Source organism: Zingiber officinale, chromosome 2A, assembly GCF_018446385.1.
Source record: "Zingiber officinale cultivar Zhangliang chromosome 2A, Zo_v1.1, whole genome shotgun sequence".
Taxonomy (NCBI): Eukaryota; Viridiplantae; Streptophyta; class Magnoliopsida; order Zingiberales; family Zingiberaceae; genus Zingiber; species Zingiber officinale.
This window is the reverse complement of record NC_055988.1, coordinates 154,551,715-154,573,572: the sequence shown is the minus strand read 5'-3', so window position 1 is coordinate 154,573,572 and position 21,858 is coordinate 154,551,715. Positions and strand designations below refer to the sequence as shown.

General features: G+C 37.3%; 2 protein-coding genes across 2 annotated transcripts; one reads left to right on the top strand and one right to left on the bottom strand.

Annotated features, from left to right (window-relative positions):
• Positions 1 to 3,861: 3,861 nt before the first annotated feature.
• LOC122042837 lies at positions 3,862 to 14,003 on the top strand. The gene is made up of 10 exons (XM_042603166.1): positions 3,862 to 4,455; positions 5,667 to 5,764; positions 5,836 to 5,881; positions 8,545 to 8,627; positions 9,307 to 9,371; positions 11,267 to 11,328; positions 12,510 to 12,569; positions 12,684 to 12,716; positions 13,173 to 13,238; positions 13,728 to 14,003. Exons 1-10 carry the CDS (start codon positions 4,072 to 4,074, stop codon positions 13,770 to 13,772), a joined length of 942 nt encoding a protein of 313 aa, XP_042459100.1. The 5' UTR covers positions 3,862 to 4,071; the 3' UTR covers positions 13,773 to 14,003.
• Positions 14,004 to 16,224: 2,221 nt separating this feature from the next.
• On the bottom strand, positions 16,225 to 18,625 carry LOC122042836 (tol-Pal system protein TolB-like). Its single transcript, XM_042603165.1, has one exon. It carries the CDS (start codon positions 18,552 to 18,554, stop codon positions 16,440 to 16,442), a length of 2,115 nt encoding a protein of 704 aa, XP_042459099.1. The 5' UTR covers positions 18,555 to 18,625; the 3' UTR covers positions 16,225 to 16,439.
• Between the last annotated feature and the right edge of the window lie 3,233 nt (positions 18,626 to 21,858).

Here is a 21,858-nt window from a genome sequence, read left to right as displayed (position 1 = left end):
ATGCATGATATGGTCACTCCCGCCCACCCCTCAGCACCATGACTCCTATATGGTCGAGAGGCTTGGGCAATGACAACTGTACAATACTCCAACCACCGCTACTCTTTAGTAATCGAGTGGACAGTTTACATACTCGCTAACTAGCTATATAGCAACGGAGTCTTTGTTGCTCGCAACTCTAGCTACCACTACCCATGAGTGGCTGAGTAAGCACGACAAGACAAGAGGCACCTACTCCAGCAGCTACCACTACCTATAAGTGGTCGAGTCTGCGGTGCTGGCCAACGACTCTCTCAACCATAAGGGAGACATAGTCATTGGCATAAATACAATGATATGATGAGCAAGATTCGAGTAGTCATCACCACAGATATATAAATAGCAATTAACTATACTAACATGCTCAACAGAGTACACGTATACACTACAATCGATGCGAGTAAACAGGGTATCTAATATTTAATAAATATTATGGATGATAACAAGAGACTGTATAGATATCAAATCGATCATCTCAAAGATCAAACATGTAAATATCAAGCTCAGGTAAAATATGAGTAGAGTCAAGGTAAATATAGCAGCTATCCAAATATAGTTCATGCACTAAGGTCAAAGTACTAAAAAGATAAAGCAGGAAGTATCCACCTTAATTGTAGATCAGGCTAAATATCCTCCCAGTAGAGTCTACTTCAATTCAGAATCTAAACCTTGCAATAAATATCACAATCAAATTTAAGGTTCACACTAGAACAAGTAATGAACCCTAATCTTAAACTGAGTAGGAAACTCTAATTAGATCAACCTAATTATCAATCAGATCACTGATTCTATTAATCCTAACTCCATCGTCCAATTCATTAATTGATTCATTTGTTGACTCAATCCCCAATTCTTTCACATCAACTCTACTGATGAGTTAATCAATTAAATAATGACAATCCTTTATGATTAAAGCATACTTAATTCCTTAACATGATTAAAGCTTATCCTTAATCCATAATCAAGTTCTAACCAACATCATCATTATTTTACCTAATTCAACAATCATCCAATCATTTAATCCATCGAATCAACTACTAAGCATCATAAACCTTACATATATAGTGCATCCACATGATCAATTGCTAACCATCAAATCTGATAATTAATCTAATTCATTAATTAAATTAGGTTGAACTAAATTGTCAATCCTAATTAAGGATTCACCTCAATTAATTCAATCCACAATCCATCACCACTAATCATTATACTAATTAAATTCAATGTAGAAATGAAATCAACTTTAAAACTCACCCAAATTCGGATGCTCTGCCATTGACTTGTGGTCGGTGCAATCTACTATCAGAATTGTGGTCGGAGCTAAGTGAAGCCACTTATCTCCAAGCCAAAAACTTCTAATCAACACCAAGTATAAATCCTACACTCAAATTGTCTACTAGAGATAATCGGTTAGCTCAAGGGTAGCAACAACTTGAGTTAAACAGGAGGGAGGTGACAGCCACGATGATGGTTGGTCTTGGCTGCTTACGCGGATAAGATTTCATGAAAAGAAGGCAGTGGCAGCGACGCCTGTTGGCTTCTAATCGAAGATGGGAAAGAGGGGAAAGCAGTGAAGAAGAAACCGACTGTGTTGGCTGCGACATCCGCACCGACGAAAAGGGGTGATGACGCTGGTCCTCACGATGATTGGGAGATGGGGCAGCGACGATCTCTCATATAGCCGATGACTTGATAAGAGGAAAGTAACGATGATAGTCGGTTGGCTTGGTAGAATTGCGCCTTGAGTTCGCGACTGTGGCTACGTCGGCGATGGCAAGACGGTGTGATGACAGGAAATTAGGGCACGACCCATACTACTTGGGCTAGGTGATGGCTGGCGACGACGACACGGCAAGGGCCACAATGTCAACAATTGGGGCGGCGTGGCAAGGTCGTAAGAGAGAGGGATACGAGATGAGGAGAAGAAAGGATCGGGTGAGAGCAAATGACTTAGAAAATTCAACCTAGTTTAATTAATTAAATTAATCCATCTCCACTTAATTGATATTCCAAACACGCTTTCCCAAGTCTAATTAATTCATCTCCTTAAATATAACATACATACTCTGTTTAAATCTCAAAAAATTACTAAAAATTTCTAAAAAAAAATCCAATAAAGTTATTTCTCAAATAACTCTTATTATTAAATTGTCGTATCTCACCAGGTAGCAGGCTGGTTGGCGGAATGGGTACTTGAGGAAAGGCAACTAGGGGAGGCTGGGTCGGCTGGAACCCAATCGGGCCTTCCACTCGAGCTCCGTGTTCAGCCTACTAGCCAGTCGCTAAGATAACGGGTCAATGAATGACCCTTGACTGTTGCTTGTTGTTGTTGCACCATTTTAGTTGCTCGAGCCACTATCAACATCTCTAGTTCTTCTTGCGTCAATGTGGCAAAAGGTGATTCGCTCGCCCCCAACGCCTCCGCTAATCCATCCCTAGGCCAACATGGAGGAGGTAAATCACTGGTGACTATTAGTCATTAGTGTAGGTGGCATAGTTCTTCTTGCGCCAATGTTACTATGGTCAGCCGTCTAGTCTCGTCCATCTTTACGTCTTGGATGTAGGTGAACTTCCCATAAATGACGCCAAATATGATCTTGTCCGAAATCGGTGAAGGTGCCTGGTTGGGAACGTGACTTTGATGTTGACCAAACGAAGACTCTAAGTTGTCATGCATGTCATAAAGAGCGTTAGTTGCCAGACCAGGGAAGGGGTTCCGACGTTGACCTTCCGACGCTCAACCCAGTAATTGAGTAGATGAATAGTGGAATCAACAGTAGCTACAAGCGTGTCCAAACGATGTAGCTTCGCATACCTGCGTCTGTAGATGGTGACTCACCCTGTGGTGTCTTTACACGCATCTCAAAGCATTTTTCAAAAAAGATAGATCATAAAGAGGCTCTAACACCTTTCCCCAAATGAGCCTGCAATCTCTATGATTGACAGAGTGGAAGCTTCGAATATACAGATTATATGTAGAATATTCTCTGTTCTCCTTTATATAAAATGTCAAAAAGGAATACCAGGAAATGGGTTACGGAGCTCACAATGGCCTACTTTGGCTAACCAACCGAATCACTAGAATAGTCCGATTGGTCATCCCTCTCGAGGGGTTCCCTATCAGCTTTTATGAATGTAATCGGCGACTCAACCTTCACTTGACTTCTTCAGTTGAGTCAGAAAGTTTAAACAAACTGAGTGTCCAACTAGTCCGATTGGACATATGGTCCGATCAACTAGATCACTCTGTTGAACTGATTCACTATGTTATTTCTGAATCAGGGATAGGGCTAGCTCGGCAGAATGCTGACTTAGCTCAAAGTTCCATAAACGTCATGTGAATGCGCATCTGACCGGACCCTTAGTCCGGTCGACTTGACGATCCGATCGGCTATCTCTCGGTCGAAGTCATCATCTATGCTGGCTTCAAAAGTTGATACTTCTTAACTTTGACTGCTCTATCATCCGATCCTCTTGACTTTGATCCAACTCAGAAACCAGTTGAATCGTCGCATCAACTCCCTATAATTGCATTAGTATAATTTTATTCTTTCTATATTTATAATTTTTATCAAATTTTTTCTTATAATTTATTATTATTATTATTATTATTATTATTATTACTATTTTATCTGATATATTATCAATTATCCCTTTTATTTGTATTTATAAGAATATTCGAACGAGGATAAATGGACAATAAGTATCAAACTGTAGGGTTTAAAATGAATAATTAAACTGCAGGGTTTAGTTATAAAGCTATTAAAATGCGGGCTAAAAATGAAAATTTTCTCATAAAAATATCTCTCTGCCTGTAAAAGACTCACGCTGACTACCCAAACTCCCCTTGCGCTTCTCTGTCTCCGCTACAAAACCCAATCCCTTCCCTTCCCTTCCCTTCCCTTCCCTTCGTCCGCTCAATCCAACAGTTGCAACCTCTCCCATGCTCTCCGCCGCGTCCTGCGACGCCTCTTCTGCTCTCGCGCTTCGTTCCAGATAATTCCTTGCCTGGATTGCAGAATCGGCCCTAAGATGATTGGCGTTTCGACTGGCACCTCGCCCTATTCTTGCTATCTCACACTTGCCAGACCTCTTTCAACGGCGCCATGCTTTGCGATCCGCCAGGTTTCAACCCGTGATTCTAACCCGACGTCTGGGTGTTCGAGATGTTTCGTACCCTGCTGCGCCACGAATCAGCAGCAGCAGCGGCAATCTCGGCCTGCCAAGAAGAAGACTGGGCGGAGGAAGGCACCGGGAAGGATGCCGCCGGATGAAAGCGGAGATTCGGTGGAGGTGGTACCCGAACCTGAGAACGTGTGGAGTCGGCCTTCTCCGTTGCCCAAGCCCCCTGCTGGCTTCGTGCTTGACGAGCATGGCAGAGTTCTTCTTGCCTCCTCAAAGCGGATCACAACTATTGTACATTATGCATCCTCTCTCTTGCTTTTGTCAGCTTTTACGATTTATGAATTAATTTGTCTTTTGGTGGCCAGATTTGTACTTAGTTTCTGTTTGTTCCATTGTTTATTCTTGGATAGAAAATTCCTAAAGCTTTAATTATATCACTATTTCTGTTTTTTTGAGTGGAAAGTTGATGGGGTGCTAAGCGAGTAAAAGTATTGAAAAATAAGTGAGATGAAAGAGTAGCGTGGATGAAATTTTGTGTTACACTCACGTATTTGCAATTGTGATCTATTGCTGATGCGGATCAATATTACAGAGATGGTTGGTTTCTGTGATTGCTTCCTTTATGCAAAACAGCCTGTGATATTATACTCATCATGAAACGTTTTTGGATTGATATCAAGATACATTAGTATTAACGTAATGGGACTGCACCTCAAAGATACATTATATGTTTTCATGAACATCCCTGAAGTTGTGAAACATTCAACTGCATGAAAAGAAACACAACATACGCTGTATGGAAATCAAGGAAAACCAGAGAAAAATGAGAATCAGGTTTGGAAGTGACAATGTACCAGTGCCAATTGATAAAAATGTACTTGTTTGTGTGCACCTTTTTTGTTGTTTCTCAATGAATGAGAACACACTGAAAATAGGAAAGAAACAATTCGTTGAAAATAAGAGGAAGCATGGACCTTCCCTACATCATCTAGGTTAAGTTATTTTAACTGGGAAACCTAAACTCATTCAATCAATTAGCCATCTTATATATAGATCCCTCCCAGATTTGAAAATGGTGTCTATTGGTTCAATGTAGCAGTGATTTTTGTTTGCTGTATATGATTAGTTTATACCTATTAGTGGATGTTTAATGTTGTTCTTATTGATTTGATTTTGGATGCAACAATAGGATTTGCTAGAGTTGTTGCATGAGAATTATTTGTCTAAAATTACACTGGAATTTCCACATGCATATATATTTTCTCTTTACCTTCATTAATTTGTGTTAGGAGATAAGGTAAATGTATTGCTGATGTAAGCCTAGCTAGTTTTCTAGCTTTACAGACTTAGCTAGTTTTCCGGCTATTCAATTTATTTGTCTGCATCCATGTGCAAACTATTCTTGTTTGTGTTTTTTTTTTTGCATCTCATGATGTACAAAAGAAATTATTAACCATCCTAAGCATAATCAAGAAAAATGTACTGTTTTTTTTATTTGGCAGATTGATGCTACAAACAATTTGCCACTAGAATGTGTTATTAGGAGGATTTTCCAAAGTTCTGCAGGGGATGAGTGCTTCCTGCTCAGCCCCCTTGATCCGTAAGTATAAACTATAATATTTTTTGTTAATTTTGAAATATAGTTATTGCATAAGATTTACTCCTTTTCAGGCCTATACAGATCCTGAAGAGCACAAATTTTGAGGGGTGGTCAGCTGTATGATTTCCTTCCTGTTTAAGTCGTATTTTTTCCTATGATAATGCATGAAATGTATCTTACGATGTGACTTCGGATAAGAAAAATATATTTAACACGTGTAAAATTTTTTTCTCTAAAAAGTGTTTTTTAGTTATGGGTTTAATCTGGCAGTTAGTTTTGCTTCCATCATCTCCCAAACAATAACGTAGGATCCCATGTTGCATTTTTGACTATTTGGGTGTCATGATTGTTGATTTTGTGCTGAGCTTTACTTCTTTCCGAATTAGATTTGAAGAGCTTGTTTTCTCAGATGATGCCATGGACTTCTCATAGTTGATTGTCTATAGTTTAATGCAGCGACCTTTTGATTTTTCTTCCTCCCTTTCATGGGGACATCAGTCTTCTACTCTTTCCAGCTCTTTATATTTCTAGTCATACTGATTTGCTGTCAGTTGTCTATCAAAATGAACCAAATATTCACATGTTTTCCATTCTCTGTTTTTTTCCTTTTTCAAATGTTAGTTGTTGCACTTTTCTTTGATTATTTGTTACAAACAAAATCAAATCATACTTCTTTGGCTTGCACATGCCTTTTTTTTTTTTTCAATTTCTTCCAGAATCAGGCTGGAAGAACTTTCTTTTCCCAATGATGGCATGGGCTACAAATAGTTGACTTTCTATAGTTAAATGCAGCAACTTTTTGATTTTGTTTTCTTTTTTTTCTGGGGGCATCCTTCTTTACCTCTGTCCAGTTCTTGGTGTTTCAATTTTTAGTTATTTATTTGAACTGTTAGGTCATAATTACATGTTGCCTGTTATGGAACTAAATGTAAACAGTGAAGGATTTACCAATTACACGTATTATAACTAATATGATACCAAGTTAATATTCATATAGGTCTAAGGACTACCTAGAGGAAAAACCTAGGGATGGCAATTCGGGTCGTGTTCGGGTTGGCGGGTTGACGGGTTGACGGGTTGGAACATCAAAACCCGAACTCGACCTGATTAATATTTTGGGTCAAATTATTCGACTCTAATCCGACCCGTTTATTTGTATTTGATCCGAACCTAACATGACATGACCCACAACCTGAATCCAATCCGAACCCGACCCGAAATGACCCATTTATAAAAATATGTTCATCTTAACCCCAACTCAACCCAAAACCCTACCCCAAAAGACTCATTTTATAAAAATATGCTTATTTTAACCCGAACTCAACAGAATCCAACCTGAACCCAACCCGAAAATATTTATAAATGAGTTCGCGGGTTGTAATCGAGTCATTCAAGTTGACCCGAACCCGACCCATTTATTAATCATGTCAAGTCGACCCGAACCTAATAAGACATGCCCCTAACCTGATTTTTTCATGTTCGATTTGGGTCGTGTTTTCGTGTCGGGTTAGAAATTGCCACCCCTAGGAAAAACCCTCCTAATTTCCCTTGATATTAGAATGGTATCAAAGCGAAGGAAATTTTTACCAGGCATGTAGTTAGAAGCATCTAAATTTAGAATTCAAGGTTTTGACTCAGATGTATGCGTCATATAGCACTTGAATGAAGTACCTATATGCACAAAGGATGTTGCAGACTGAGATAGCGGATAAGCGCTTGAATGAAGCTACTTCGTTCAGCTATCTCAGTTGGATGTAGGAACAGCAAGAAGTTGAAATTCTGAAGAAGAGAACCTTCAGTGCCCATCAAAGTAATAAAAAAAACTGTATATCCAGTAGCTAGAATGGATCTCTTTACCAAGGTGATTTCTCTTGGTTTCCTTGTGAAAGGATCTGGATTAAGTTACCAGAATTGAGAAGTTAGACTTCCAACAAAGTTACTTTAGATGCACAGGATGACACAAATTCTTCAGTGTTGCTTTTCTGACCAGATTCAAGACAAACTAACCATCAAGAGAATTGCTAGAAATGAATGAAGAGTGACAAATACACATGTGACATTTGAATGCAACATTACAATTTCATCTATCATAGTTTGACTCCACCATAAAACATATAAAGACTGATTGCCACTTTGCCAGGGGAAAAATAGAATACAAGGAGATCATTAGATCATTACTTCATTTGTTAATTCTAACTTCTAATTGTCTGTTATTAGATTTGCTAAGGTTTTAAGAGAGAATATATTTCTAATAAGCTAGAGGTTTAATATTTTGGACCACCTAGAAGGGGCAGGGGTGTTAGGAACCTGTATGTAAATAATTAGGGAGCTATAAGTTGATAGTTAGATGCCTATTAGTAAATATCCAAATAGGCAGGGATGCACATTTAAGGTGATAACAAGTAGCATGTGTATAGGTCAGGGGATTATGAGGGCTAAATTCAAATAATCTTCAAGATGAACGTCATCCTCTCTCTGTTTATGTTCAGATGTTAGTAATTGCTTTCCTTGAATTCTTCGATTATGGTGTTTGATAAACTAAAGTTAATCACACTTTTGGCTTTCACATGCCTAAAATTCTATGCTTACAGAAAAGAACATTGCTTTGTCTCTTTTCTGGATTCTGAAAGTTTGTCCTTTCACATCACTTTCTTGCTCATTTTGAAATGATTATTCTGTAAATAGATATCTTCAATATGTTCCTCTCATATGCTCCACTGTCATATTACCAATCACTCTTTATGTTCTGTGAGACCTGTTGATTCATTATTCCTTTGCAGGTTGATGATGAGGAAGTTGATGCTGTAACCCCTTCTGCTGCATATGCCCTTGCCAAAATTCATATGCATCTTGTACTTAGTGGGTATGCATTACTTGACCTCTTCTATCCGTTATTTATTATGGTTCCAGATTGCTTTTATGGGGTGTTTGATTCATGAGAATAGCTATCGTATTCTCTATAGATTTCCATGAAATGAACATTCAAATGTTTGGTTGCAAAAATGACCTTGAAATACCTATTCTCGTAAAATAGTTATTCCAAATTTAAGAGGAATAAGTATTCCTTAATTAATTCTAGGGATGACTGGGTCTGATGAGCTAGTTGGTTTGGTCAAGTAAGTTGGGCCAGTTTGTCCCTGTGGATCAGTGGGCTGATTAGGCGGGGCATGCTGGGGTGGGTGTGGGTTGTCCAGATAGGTGGATTAGGTTAGGCAGGTTAGTATACCCTACCCCATATTCATTGTGAAAACTATTCCTTGTGCGTTCACGATCACATTCCTACCAATCAAAAATAAGAATAGTTATTTCATGTGTATTCCATTGCATGAACCAAATTAACAAATACTTCTTGTCTATTATAGTTCTAAAAAGTTAGAAATAACTATCATATTCCTTGTATATCCCATTCCATAAACCAAACACACCAATGGTGTCTACTTTCTTTGGAAATAAATATTTAGAAGTCTAAATCAATGGTTTGGAGGATCATGTGTTCTGAAAAAAAATACTATTATAAAAATGATTTCCTTTTTCCTGATTAGGTTTTGTTACACTGCAAGAGGAGGCTTCTGCTACTCAGAAGAAGACATTCTGGAATTTCACACTGGTGACTTGTTATATTGATGCTTGTTGACATGAAGATTGAATGATTTTTTTTTTTTTTTATCAACACAAATCCTTATGGTGATTTGGTAGTAGGTTGTGCATATTAAGTGACAAATCTTTTCCTGAGCTTGAAAATCTTCATTCAGTCAGCCCTTGAGTTTCTCTAAAATCTGACCACAAATTTCTTGCAGGACTATCAGTATTATGGGACTTTCTGTTATCTGTTATATCCATTCAACGGTGACGTTCAATATTTAGTTTAGCTTTAACTATCCATCTCACGTTAGTCATTTATATTGTAATACTAGATTTCTGTTAAAGGATATTCCGATTGGAAGGTGCTATTTAAAGATGTTAATTCCCCCCAATTCACTCCATTTGTCATTTTCCTGCTTTTATACTGTGTCCTAGGAGTTCTATACTGCTAACTTGTGCCCCTCTTCATTTGATGCTGATTTTGTCAATTGGCCCGTCAATTTGAATATTCTTTTTCGTCATTAGCACAATATCTTGTTCATATTTTTCATATGTTTGACGTAAAAATCAAATAGCTGGATCATAGTTTAAAATCTCATGCCATTTTGCCCGATATAGGCGAAACATTTCATTCCACCGTGACCGGTAGAGGCACGTCTTTGATGTCGATGTGCCTTGAGGCCCCGCAGACGCGTTCGAATGCATCGCGCTAGTCGACGATGCGTCCGAAAGTGTTGCGCTAGCCTGGAGGCCGTCGGTGACGAGTTCAGACGTGTTGCAGGAGTTGGCAGAGACGCACGGCCCACGGTTGTTGGCGGCACATAACAGATGGGGTTGGGGTCCAAAGGTTTTAACTTAGGTTTAATTAAATAACTTATTTTAAAAATTTTAATCAACTCCTACCTATGATTGAGATAATTTAGATAAACTTAATTAAAGCCTAATAAAATCATCCTTTTAATTCTCTCTCTCTCTCTCTCTCTCTCTATATATATATATATATATATATATTCTATATTTTTTATTTAAAAAATATCGAAATTATGTTAGCATGGTTTGATATAGTACTGAAACTATATTATTTTGGTTCGGGACCGAAACCTTGGCACAGGTCCAAATTTTAAACTATGAGTTGGATACATCTTTGTCTAGTAGCATGGATCTTCCTAAAATATTAAAAGCTTCTATATAGCCAATAAACTGTCAATATCTTATGATTGACCATGGCAGTAAGTTTGTTGTATTTCCATACATGAGATGCATCAATTTATGTGTGACACAACACGAATAAGGGCTTGTGCCTCAGTTGACCATGTCACCGGACTTGACATAATGCAAGGATAGGTTCATGTACCTCAACATGCAATCTCGGTGTTACATGCCTCAGTCAACAATCTTCACATAGAGGAGATCACTGGATAGAAAATGTTACTATTGATGGAACGATTGAGGGCTTGGAAAATAGTTGGGTTTACCGTTGGCATTCAGTGGAAAAATAGACTAGAATTGCTAGAATAAAGGTTATTTTTTTTTTTTAGTTTGAAATTTAACCATATACAGATTTAATTTTTTTAAAAAACTTTTTATCCTGCATCAGTGTGATTCCACTTTGCTGTTCTATAGCAATTCATTCTTATTCTCCCAAGACCACCTCAACAGCTTGTCAATAGGAAATACCATTGTGCTTCTCTCTTGGGATGATCATGATTGGATTGTGATAATTTCAAATATATAATATAGTCTACATGTAGATTTGATTTACATTGATTTTTTATCCCAACTAGATGTCACTAGTGGTTAGAGTGCTTCTAGTTCATAACAAATCTTGCAAGTTTGCTCCCCTCAGTTTAAAATTCATTGTTTACACTACACTGTATAGGGATCTTGTTCGTATGCACTAACATCCATCAAAATTTGCAGATGATGGTGAAGCTGCTGATGGTATGCCGGCGGAAGGATTGAAGATAACTTGCTTCACTATGGTGAGGCTGTTAACAGCTATATTTACAGATTCACCGATATTCATTATTATATGGAAAGGATGTTAATTACTGAATTATATCAGTATACTTGTTCTATGATTTGAATTAAGATTCTAAACCAACACAATAAGAAGCTAAGGCTAACTGTATGCTTCAACTATTTGGGAATCTACGTTCCAACATATAATTCTTGAACAGATGATATTTAATTATGGCCTATTCAATAGCATGAGATTAAAGTAACCATCTCATATGCAGATGTGTGAGCATTTCATTTAGGAATGTTGTATCTCAAGTATTAGATTTTTTTTTTTGTTTCAAGTCGATAAAAAAAGGAATAATGTGCTTTTGTGATACATAAGATGCTAATTTCAGTTTGCTGGGAGAGAATATCTAAGCATACTTGTTTAAGTTCAAAAACATCGGCTGCTTTATTGATTATATTTCTTGATCAGTGTGACTGTTGAGTTTGTGAAACATTTATGGTTCACCATGGCTTGATTTACATGAGTTGGAGCATCAAGAAGGGGAGGGAAAGGGAAGAAACATAAAATTGCACACGGTTCATGAATCATTTATGGAATTTTTTTGTTTTCCTCCCCACCTCCCAATCTTCCTAGTTATCCACCTGAGTAAACTTAGCAAAATGGGAAAGCATATCGGCCTATTTGTTTTGACTGATTTATTTTCCAATATCAAGAAAGTATGACCAATCTGATATTTGTTGCCGGCCATTAGATTTTCCCTGGAGCTTAGCTATTCTCCTTTTGGCAGATGAATCTTTTAGTCTGATGGAACCACAACATGTTATATTTAGCTGAAGTGTTTAGACAGACAACTTCAAAGATTGTGAATAGGTTCTTTAGTTTTTGGTGGAGATGATAAAGTAAATCACAATTTCTATGCAGATTTGCTGCTATGGGTCATTCTATTGTGGAATACCACTGACTACCAATATGACAATTTCCTTACTTTCTCCTCTATGATTTTGACTTTGCTTACCTTTTTTTTAACTTATTTATTTTTAGATTAGCTGTTATGATTATTGATGTTATTCTTTATTTTTTTACTTATGTTCATTATTGCTTTCACTGTTAGAGATTTGAATAAAATATGTTATACTTAGCAAGCGAATATTCATATAAATTATTCTGATAACAAGATTCATGTTTTATTTGCAGGATGGAACAAACTACATGATCTACACACCCTCAGACCCGCTCTTGTTCGTTGCTGTGAAGGTGGGTTCTCAATTTTCTTTAGGGAACTGGATGTTTTGGTATAGGAAATTGTCTTTCTCTTATGCTTGAGTTTTAAAAATCAATGTAATTTGCCACAATTATTTTATTGTGCAGGACAAAAATGGTGTTCTGAGAATTGCTGATGATGTAAGCAAATTATTTTGGTTATGAATGCCTACGATGGCAAAAATGGTGTTATGAGAATTGCTGTCATGAAATTTCCCTTGATTATTTTGGCATATTCTGGAAAAATTTTAATCTAAATTTCTCTTGGTTGTACATACAAACACATGTACCTTGATATTTATTACTTGAACCTCCATAAAAATTCAAAATCTAACTTCGTTGGAGTTGTAACCAAGCCTTTTATCTATATTTGGAGGGCAGGCTGCTATTCCTTTGGTCATTTACTTTTGTACTAGTAGAAAATTGCATTTGATTTCTTTCTTTTGTATGAATCATTTGAATTACTGATAGTTGGAAATTAGATTAGATTCAGAGATCAATAATTAGGTTAATAAGTACATCTGACAGCTTATCAACAAACTAACTTGTTTTTTTTTTTAATTTCCTTCTGCATTTAATTGGCTCTCTGGGAAACAGGATCTCTTGGATGACCCTGCTATCATCAGTGCCATGGACGAGGAGACGGAATTCAATGCTCTTGTGGTATGTTTGACTTTTTATTTTCAGCTTCAGTGAGTTGTATAAAATGTTTGAGCCATTCTGAACACTAAACTGCATTGGGAAATACAAACACCCGTAGATCCAATTCACTTTTCTGGGCGGCTAAGGTGAGCACACAGCTACAAATCCCCTAGCTGACCTCTTATTTAGCGATATTGGTTAAGCTGATCAGGCGGCCTCCAAGTAGCTGTCTGCTTTCTTGTTATTGTGGTCAAATATATGTTCTTGATTCAAAAAGTTAAACCCTTGGCTTTAGATATATACAACTTGTATGCATTTTTCCAGTTATACACATTTGAATGCTTCAAAAAATTTCTTGATTCGTTTGGCAGATGCAATATATATGGCATCTTTCAATCTGAACACCTTTGACTGGTCGCCATCTAATTCATTTTTAAGCCTTTTCTGATTGCTTGATCATTTTATTTCCATACCTCTACAATCAGCCACTGACATTTGTAATTTCTACAGGAGGAAGAGACTGCTCTTCTTGAATCATCGATGGGGGAAGGATGACACTACATGTTGGAGATAGGGATATTGTTATTGGCATATGGACGGAAATGGCAGTGCAAAGTTTATCAGAAGCTAACTTGTGTGCTAAAAAGTGGATCCGTCTGTGGCATTCCTTGAATTCTGTCAATCTATTGTCAAATTTAATTACGATAGTCCCCTTTACGATCTTTATTGATTTTTTGTTTTGTTTTTGTGATAATGAATAATAGTTATATGCCTTTTGTCTTGCCATCCCTGTGCCAATCATAGTCTTTTTAAGTTTTTAACAGAATGTGTGAAAAGGGACACCATGCTGTGGAGCTTCTCAATATATGTATAGGTGTATGATGTGTTGAGTGCTCACGCTGGGGGGTGGGGGTGTCCAACGTGACACCCCCCTCTGTTGAGATTCACATCGAAGGGAGATGTGGAGCCACAGAATGCTGTCGCTTGGAGGGTTCTATTGAGTAGCTCTACACAATTGTCCCTTCTCACACATTCTGTTTAAAAAAAAAAAAAGACTGTATGATGTGGCATTTGGTGAGGTTGCATCCTCTAGGGACTGGTTGGAAAACATCGGTGAGCGATCTGGATTTCATTAAATTTATTGATCTTCCGTGGCCGTTGAAAATGGACCAAATTATAGAAATTGAGTATGATTAAGCTCAGGAGTGTTAGGAATAAAATGATTCCAGTTTGCAGTGAATATGATGTGTTTAAAGTCCATTTATGACTTTTTTTAAAAAATTCATTGATGACTTTAAGTGTCATTAATGATTTACTATAAAAAATCATTGACGCACCTAAAAAAACCTCTAGTTTTTTTGTTAAAAAGAACATGAATAGATTCATGGGATCAATAGGAGTATAACAATACAAATTTGAAATAATTCCAAACTTTTTAAGTCAATGAAAGAGCTCATTTTTTAAAATAAATTGGAGTATAACTAATTGTATTCATACATCAATCTAAACATGGAAAAAAAATAACATAAATAGATATAGGGAACCATCAAGAGTGTAACTGTGTAAATTTAGAATAAATTTGAATTTTTAAAGATTATCAATGACTTTTTGATCAAAAAAAGTTCAAAATTTTAAAAAAACATATATAGATAGATTTAATAGGTCATTAATTAGGAGTATAATTTGTCAATTTGATATGAATTTGAGATTTTGTATCAATGAGTTTTGAATGAAAGTGATTCATGAAATAACTAATTTTTGTTTTTTATGGTTTGATTCAGCCCAAGAAAATATTGATTTTTTTACTTTGGTTTTAAGCACAATGACGGAAGGACATTTTAGAGAAAGTGCACTTTTTCTCTTATTAAAGTATACAAATTTTATACCGATTAATAGGCCTCATATTCTGTACTAAATAAATTTAGAAAGCACAATAACTCCTACGGTAACATTAATGTGTCAAAAAATTTCATCCCACAAATACATTTGACGTGGGAATCAAACTGTTCAATATTCTAATTGACATATTAAAAAAAAAATTTAATTGATTGACACAATCAATTTGATTAAATATGATTTACAGAATATATTCTGATGTCCAATTACATTTTAGTTTCCTTATTTTATGTAATCAATTGTAAAGATTAAAAGTTGATTTTACTATGATGGTGAAGAGTGTATATATTCTTATAATTGATTATTGATGAATACACAGAGAATTATCAAAGCATTCCTCTCACGTATTTTTATATTTTTTTTCATAGTATCAGAACAATAAAGGTTCTGAATACAATACACTTCTGCTGCGAGAACGGCAGAAGAAAGCTCGGAGAAGGAGAAGGGAGCCAACCAATCGAAGTCTCTCACTTTGCATCATTTTGATCACCTCGGTCTGGTTCTCATCTTCAAACTACTCGAAGGAAATAATTATAAACAATGGAGCCGAGTGATGTGCATAGCTCTAAGAGCGAAGAACAAAATTGATTTCATCAACAGGGCAATCAAGAGGCCGACAGAAGACTATAACACATTTCAAACATGGGAGTGCTACAATCACATAGTGCTTTTATGGATTCTTAACTCTGTTGATTCCAACATTACAAGTAGTATTATCTACACAAAATCCGCAACCAATGTATGAAATGATTTACAAGCCAAATTCTCACAAGGGAATGACACTCGAATTTTTGACATTCTTCAAGAAATTATAGAACTTCGGCAAGGACATTAATCTGCATCAATCTACTATACCAAGATGAAAGTTCTTTGGGATGAATTATCTTCGTACCACAATCCAATCACTTGCACTTGTGGTGGCCTCATGTAATTTCTTATGGGAATTACAATAAAATTTAATCACTTTGCATATGATTACCGATCATATAACATGACATACTTCAAAAACAGAAATAAGTGACATTAAACACGAACCTTATTTTAACTAAGGTATGAATCTATATGCTACGACAAGTAAAAAATCAACATAAGATCACCAAAGCAAGCTAGGTAATCGAACAACAACCATTATATACACACACACATAAAAAACTAATATACAAGTAACAAAAATATATGTTCATCAGTTTCAAGTTTTTTCTGTCCGTGCATTATTACAAGTATACATCATCGTTGACATTACTACCACCAAGAACTTCTAGTATGAGCAGGGTTCAACATGAATAAATACCTCATTAGCAGGAAGTAGCAGGAATGATGACTTCATTAAGTTGGGGATTTATTTATATTGAGCCAGTGGCAGTCATCAAAGCTGCACCTTGCGCTGCCATCTAGAGCTTCAGCAACATCGGCAGGCTCCAAGAAAAAGGGCGTCCATGTTGGAGTGCCATCCTCAAAGGAGTTGTGGGTGAGGCGTAGAATGTCAGAACCATCGATCTTGATGGTAAAAATTTCCCCATAAGGCTGGTAATGATGGGGGTTGGAAATGGGTTCTGCTGAAATTCCTGCATAGTCTGAGGTGAAGACCAAGCTCTTTGAGTCAGGACTGAAGCAGGGGTGGTTTGTTCTTCCTCCACTACTTCCACTGTGCACCACCCTTCTCAGCCCAGTGCCATTTGGATGCACGATGTAGATACTGAAACCTCCGCTCCCTGGATTATCCCTGTCGGAAGCAAAAGCGATCCATTCTCCATCAGGTGACCAGCTGCACATGGTATCAGTCCAAGATCCCTCGGTTAGCTGATGAATTCCAGCACTCTCACCCTCCTCGGCGTCCATAATGTACAGATTCTTGTGTCCAGAGCGGCCTGATCGGAAGACGACCCATTTGCCGTCCGGTGATGGGGAAGGGAACGCGTTATTCTTGCCCCCAGTTGTCAGCTGCTTGATCGAAGGCTGTGCCTGTGCGTCCTCATCTCCGTCATCGTCAGGGAGAGTGATGGAAATAATATCGACTGTGGTGCTTTCTCCGGCAAACTCGGGGCCAGTGCTTGTGTAGATAACACCTTTCCTCTTCCAATCCCACGCCGTAGGAAAAGCATTACCAGAGAAAACCTCCCTTGGTTTGCTTGAGCCATCGGAGTTCACCACGAACAACCCGGGCAAATTGACATAAGCAATCTGTTTGCCGTCGGGAGAGAAGGAAGGGAAGGAGCCATCGAACCTAAGGAGTGAAAAATTTTCCGGTGCGACGCTCTTTATGTTCTCCAGCAACAAGGATGGATCTCCATTGCTGCTTCCCCTGCATCGGTGGTACGCGACTTTGGATCCATCAGGGGATATGAAGGGATTATAGTGGTGGGAGTAGGGGGCGACAGGCCGTGTCACCTCCACATAAACGTTGCTTCCGTTTCTCATGTCGATCAGCTCGATGTGACGGTATTTAGAAGTCTGTCTCCTCGTTGCGACCGCTATAATTCCCGGAGCGCCGGCGGAAGTCGCCGGTGTGAAAGCATGGAAACCGGGAGGGGTGATCCGGACAACAGATTCGACGGAGACAACGGTGGAAGCGAAGCTGATGGTGGCGCGGTATATGCTCCACCACCCGTCGGAACCCCGGCGGTGGAAGTAAAGAGTGGAGTCGTCGGCCCAGCACGGCCAACTGCCGTGGTCGACGAGGAGAGACCTGCGTGACCCGTCCTCTGTTCGTAGGAGGTAGATGGAGGTGCGGAGCTCCTCAACATCGCCGGACCAACCCTCGTCACCGTAGGAAGCGACGGCTATCCATGCGCCGGAGGGGGAAACGGCGGGGCTAAAGTCAGCAACGCCGGAGGGGGTGAGTCGGCGGGTGCGTCCAGTGGGGATGTGGGTGGAGTAGACAGCAGCCCAGCTTTGCCTGGGGGAGGAACTCGGATGGTGGGTGGAGACGTAGACAAGGAGGTCGCCGGAGAGGGAGGGGCGATCCATCATGGAGATGAGAGGCGCTCCGCGAGTTGATTCGGCGGTAGGAAGGAGGGGGAGTTGCAGGCGGGTTGGCAACTGGAGGGCGGTTCGGCGAACTGATGGAGATGCGGAAGCGGAAACAGAGGGGAAGAGATCGAGATAGATGGCGGAGGAGCCGTTGCGCTCAGTGACGTAAAGAAGGGAGTCGAGGGAGGAGAAGGAGGAGGAGGAGGGAAGGAAGGAGGAGGAGGAGAGGGAAGGGAAGAAGCCGTTGAAGTTGATGGAGACGCCGTCGGTGAGTTGACGGTCGTTGTCAGGTGGGAGGGTGGAGGAGGAGGTTGCGATGGGGAGGGAGAAGATATCGAAGTTGTAGCGGCTGCGGCCGAGGGTAGTGAAGATGATGGTACCGGCAGCAGAGGTGGCTTCCAGGGAGGAGGACGAGAGAGGGAGGAGGAAGAGGAGGAGGAGGAGGAAGAAGTTATGGTGGCTCGTCGTCATCAGTGCCGCACTCTGCTCTCTTTGCACTCAGCAGTCTGCATAAAGGGGAAAGAGCAAGGGTAAGGGCAAGGGAAAGATAAGGAAGGTGTGTACTGACGGTTAAGATTAATTGGCTGCATATTGTATTTTTCGTACCTTTTCTATCAAACGATATATCTAAAGAATTGTAGAAAAAAAAATTAGGCTCATCTTGTACGTCCGTTACAATTTGTCCCGAATTAAAAAAAGGGAAAATAAACTATAGAATTAATTTATTGTCCTTTCTACGAGACTTTTTTTTTTTCAGAAATGGGCCGTTGGTCATTTAGATGGATATATTGAATTTTTTTAATGTATTCTGATTATCGATAAAATATTTTTATTAACTAATAAATGGGTTGCTGTCATTGGGAATGAAAGGTCCCCGTCTTATCTAAAGGCTTCGTTTTATATGTTTCCGTAGCAGATGAGAAAATATATTAATAAAATTAAAATTAACAAAAAGGTGTTTCTACTTTGACACTGTTCAATCTCCTGCTATGTCAACCAAAAAATATTTCGACATCAACAAAAAAAAAAATTAATAGAATAATCAACAACTATCTAATTCGATTAAAAAGATATCTAACCTTTACAAATTAATTTAAATAGCACCGACCGATTTTCTTTGAGTCTAATTAATAATAGAAATTGAATTAAACTTATTTCTCTTTAATTGAGAATGTCAGGCTCCTTGTAGTTGTTGGTATTTATATAATTTAATTACTCTATATACTATACAATAAATTTGCATATAACTTTTAATTTAATTAGCATCAACGATAAATTAAAGCCATGCAAATTTTAATTAAATATATATAAATGTCTCAGTCCAAGGATAAAAAGAAATTTATGAAATAATATATTATGACAATAACACATATATATTAACACATATATGTCCTTAAGGTCTCTATCTCAATAATGGAGTAAATCATTCTATCTTATATGGTGGCACAACAAGTGTAGGTTATATTATTTTATAACCTAAAACGACTTAGATAGTTAATTAGAATTAAATTATTACTTCATATTTTAATCACAAGTATATTTTAATAAAAAAATCCAAATAATATCCAATTGATATCACATACTAATTATAAAATACATCCAAAAATACAATATGCACATGATTAATATCAATCTAATTTTCAAGGTAATATACATCCTAGATGTAAGGAATATAATGTAATGAACAATGTGTTTGTTCGCATTCACCTCCAAATGCTTTCTTAAAAATTCCTCCAAAAAGCTTCATTCCCCCTCCTTTGATCCTTTTTAAATTATAAAAAAAATTCGTACTAATGCATATGCTATTAAATTGCCTACTTATGTAAATATCAATCTAATTTTCAATATTAAGAACTTACTATCATATTGGGGAACGTTCAAACTTTCTCTTTGTTTGTTGAATTGCCTACTATGAATATTGACTAATCCCACTTTCATTGGTGACACAACCTTCTTAGCCTACTAGGATGAGTTACCAAAATAATTGTTCCTTACACTTGGAAAAGACGATCCAAAAAGGAAAGTCAATAACTCACTAGAAGTCGAGTTCTTTTAGATGGGAGAGAATAATGCAAACAAGAAAACACATTAGTATAAAAAGGTAATGGTTGAATAAATAGGCCAACAATTATCACATTCGACTGAAATAGGCATCACCACTTCATAACTATTCCACGTTCCTAGTCAACCAAACAAAAAAACAAATTGACATTAAAATAAACCAACAATTGTAATTGTTGGTTCAACAAAAAAATTGCACTCACTTCACAACTACTCCACCTTCATGGAGTTAAGTTCTATTATATATGTTTAGAAAACTAATATAGCCAAATATTTAATGCTATTAAAACTTATTTAAATCATTAATTTTTATATTTTGTTTAAAAAATTAAAAAAATATATTTATTTTCTTAAAAAGGTTTATCATATTTTATCAAAATGATTAAGGTTTTATTTTAAAAAAGTCTCTTATTTTATTTTTTTAAAAAAGGTCTTGCTATCAAACTATAAAAAAAATTGAAAGAAAAAAATATGAAAGTATGTGGGAGGAAGGCTTTGTTAATCCGGTGTGTATTTATCAATAGTCAATTATAAGAATATATATAATCTTCACCACTGTAAAATTTACTCCTAATCTTTACAATTGATTACATAGAATAAAAACTAAGACCTAATTGGACATTAGAATATATTCTATAAATCACATTTAATCAAATTATTGCTTCAATCAATTAAAATATTTTCTTTTAATATGTCAATCAATTAGAATATTTTCTTTAATACGCCCCTCAAGTTGTAGCGTGGATGTCAAGAATGCCCAACTTATAAATAAGTGTGCGAAATGGAGATTGACCCAATGCCTTGGTGAATATATCCACTAACTGATTTTCACTTGGCATATAAGAAGTCTTTATTTCTCTTTTTTCAATTCGCTCTCGAATTACGTGACAGTCTATCTCAATGTGTTTTGTCCTTTCATGAAAAATTGGATTAGCAGCGATGTGCATCGCTACTTGATTGTTACAATATAAAAGTACTAGTTGTTGATGATCGATGCCCAAATCTCGTAATAAGTACCTTAGCCAAGTTACTTCACAAGTGGTAGAAGCCATGGATTTATGTTTTGCCTCAGCTAAAGATTTAGACACGGTGGTATGTTTCTTATTTTTTCATGAGATAAAAGTTTTTCCAAGAAAGATACAATAACCAGTGATTGATCGGTGTGTAGTAATGCCTCCACCCTAGTTTGCATCGCATAATCCAACTAAATTTAAATCACCTTTACAAGAAAAAAATAATTCTTATCTTGGTATACCTTTTAGAGCAATTGATGAACTATATCAAGGTGAGAGTGTCTAGGTTCTTGCATAAATTGACTAAGAGTACTATGTGAAAATGAAATTTCTGGTCTTGTGATAATTAAGTAGATCAACTTTCCTATCAATCATCGATAATGTGTCAGATCTTTGAGTAAGTCGTCATTATTGGAGGTGAGCTTCAAGGATTGTTTCATGGGAAACTCAGCAGGTTTCACACCAAGTAATCCCGCTTCCTAAAGGAGATTGAGTGTATATTTGCGTTGGTTGATAGAAATGCTCATTTTAGAACGAGCTACTTCAATTCCAAGAAAATATTTTAACATTCCACTCCACGGTCCCTCAATTTGAAGCAAGATGCAAGAAAAGTCTTCACATTATTGATGATCTTTTGATCATTCTCTGTTATAATCATATCATCGACATATAGTAAAATGATTGTAAAAGACTCTTCACAC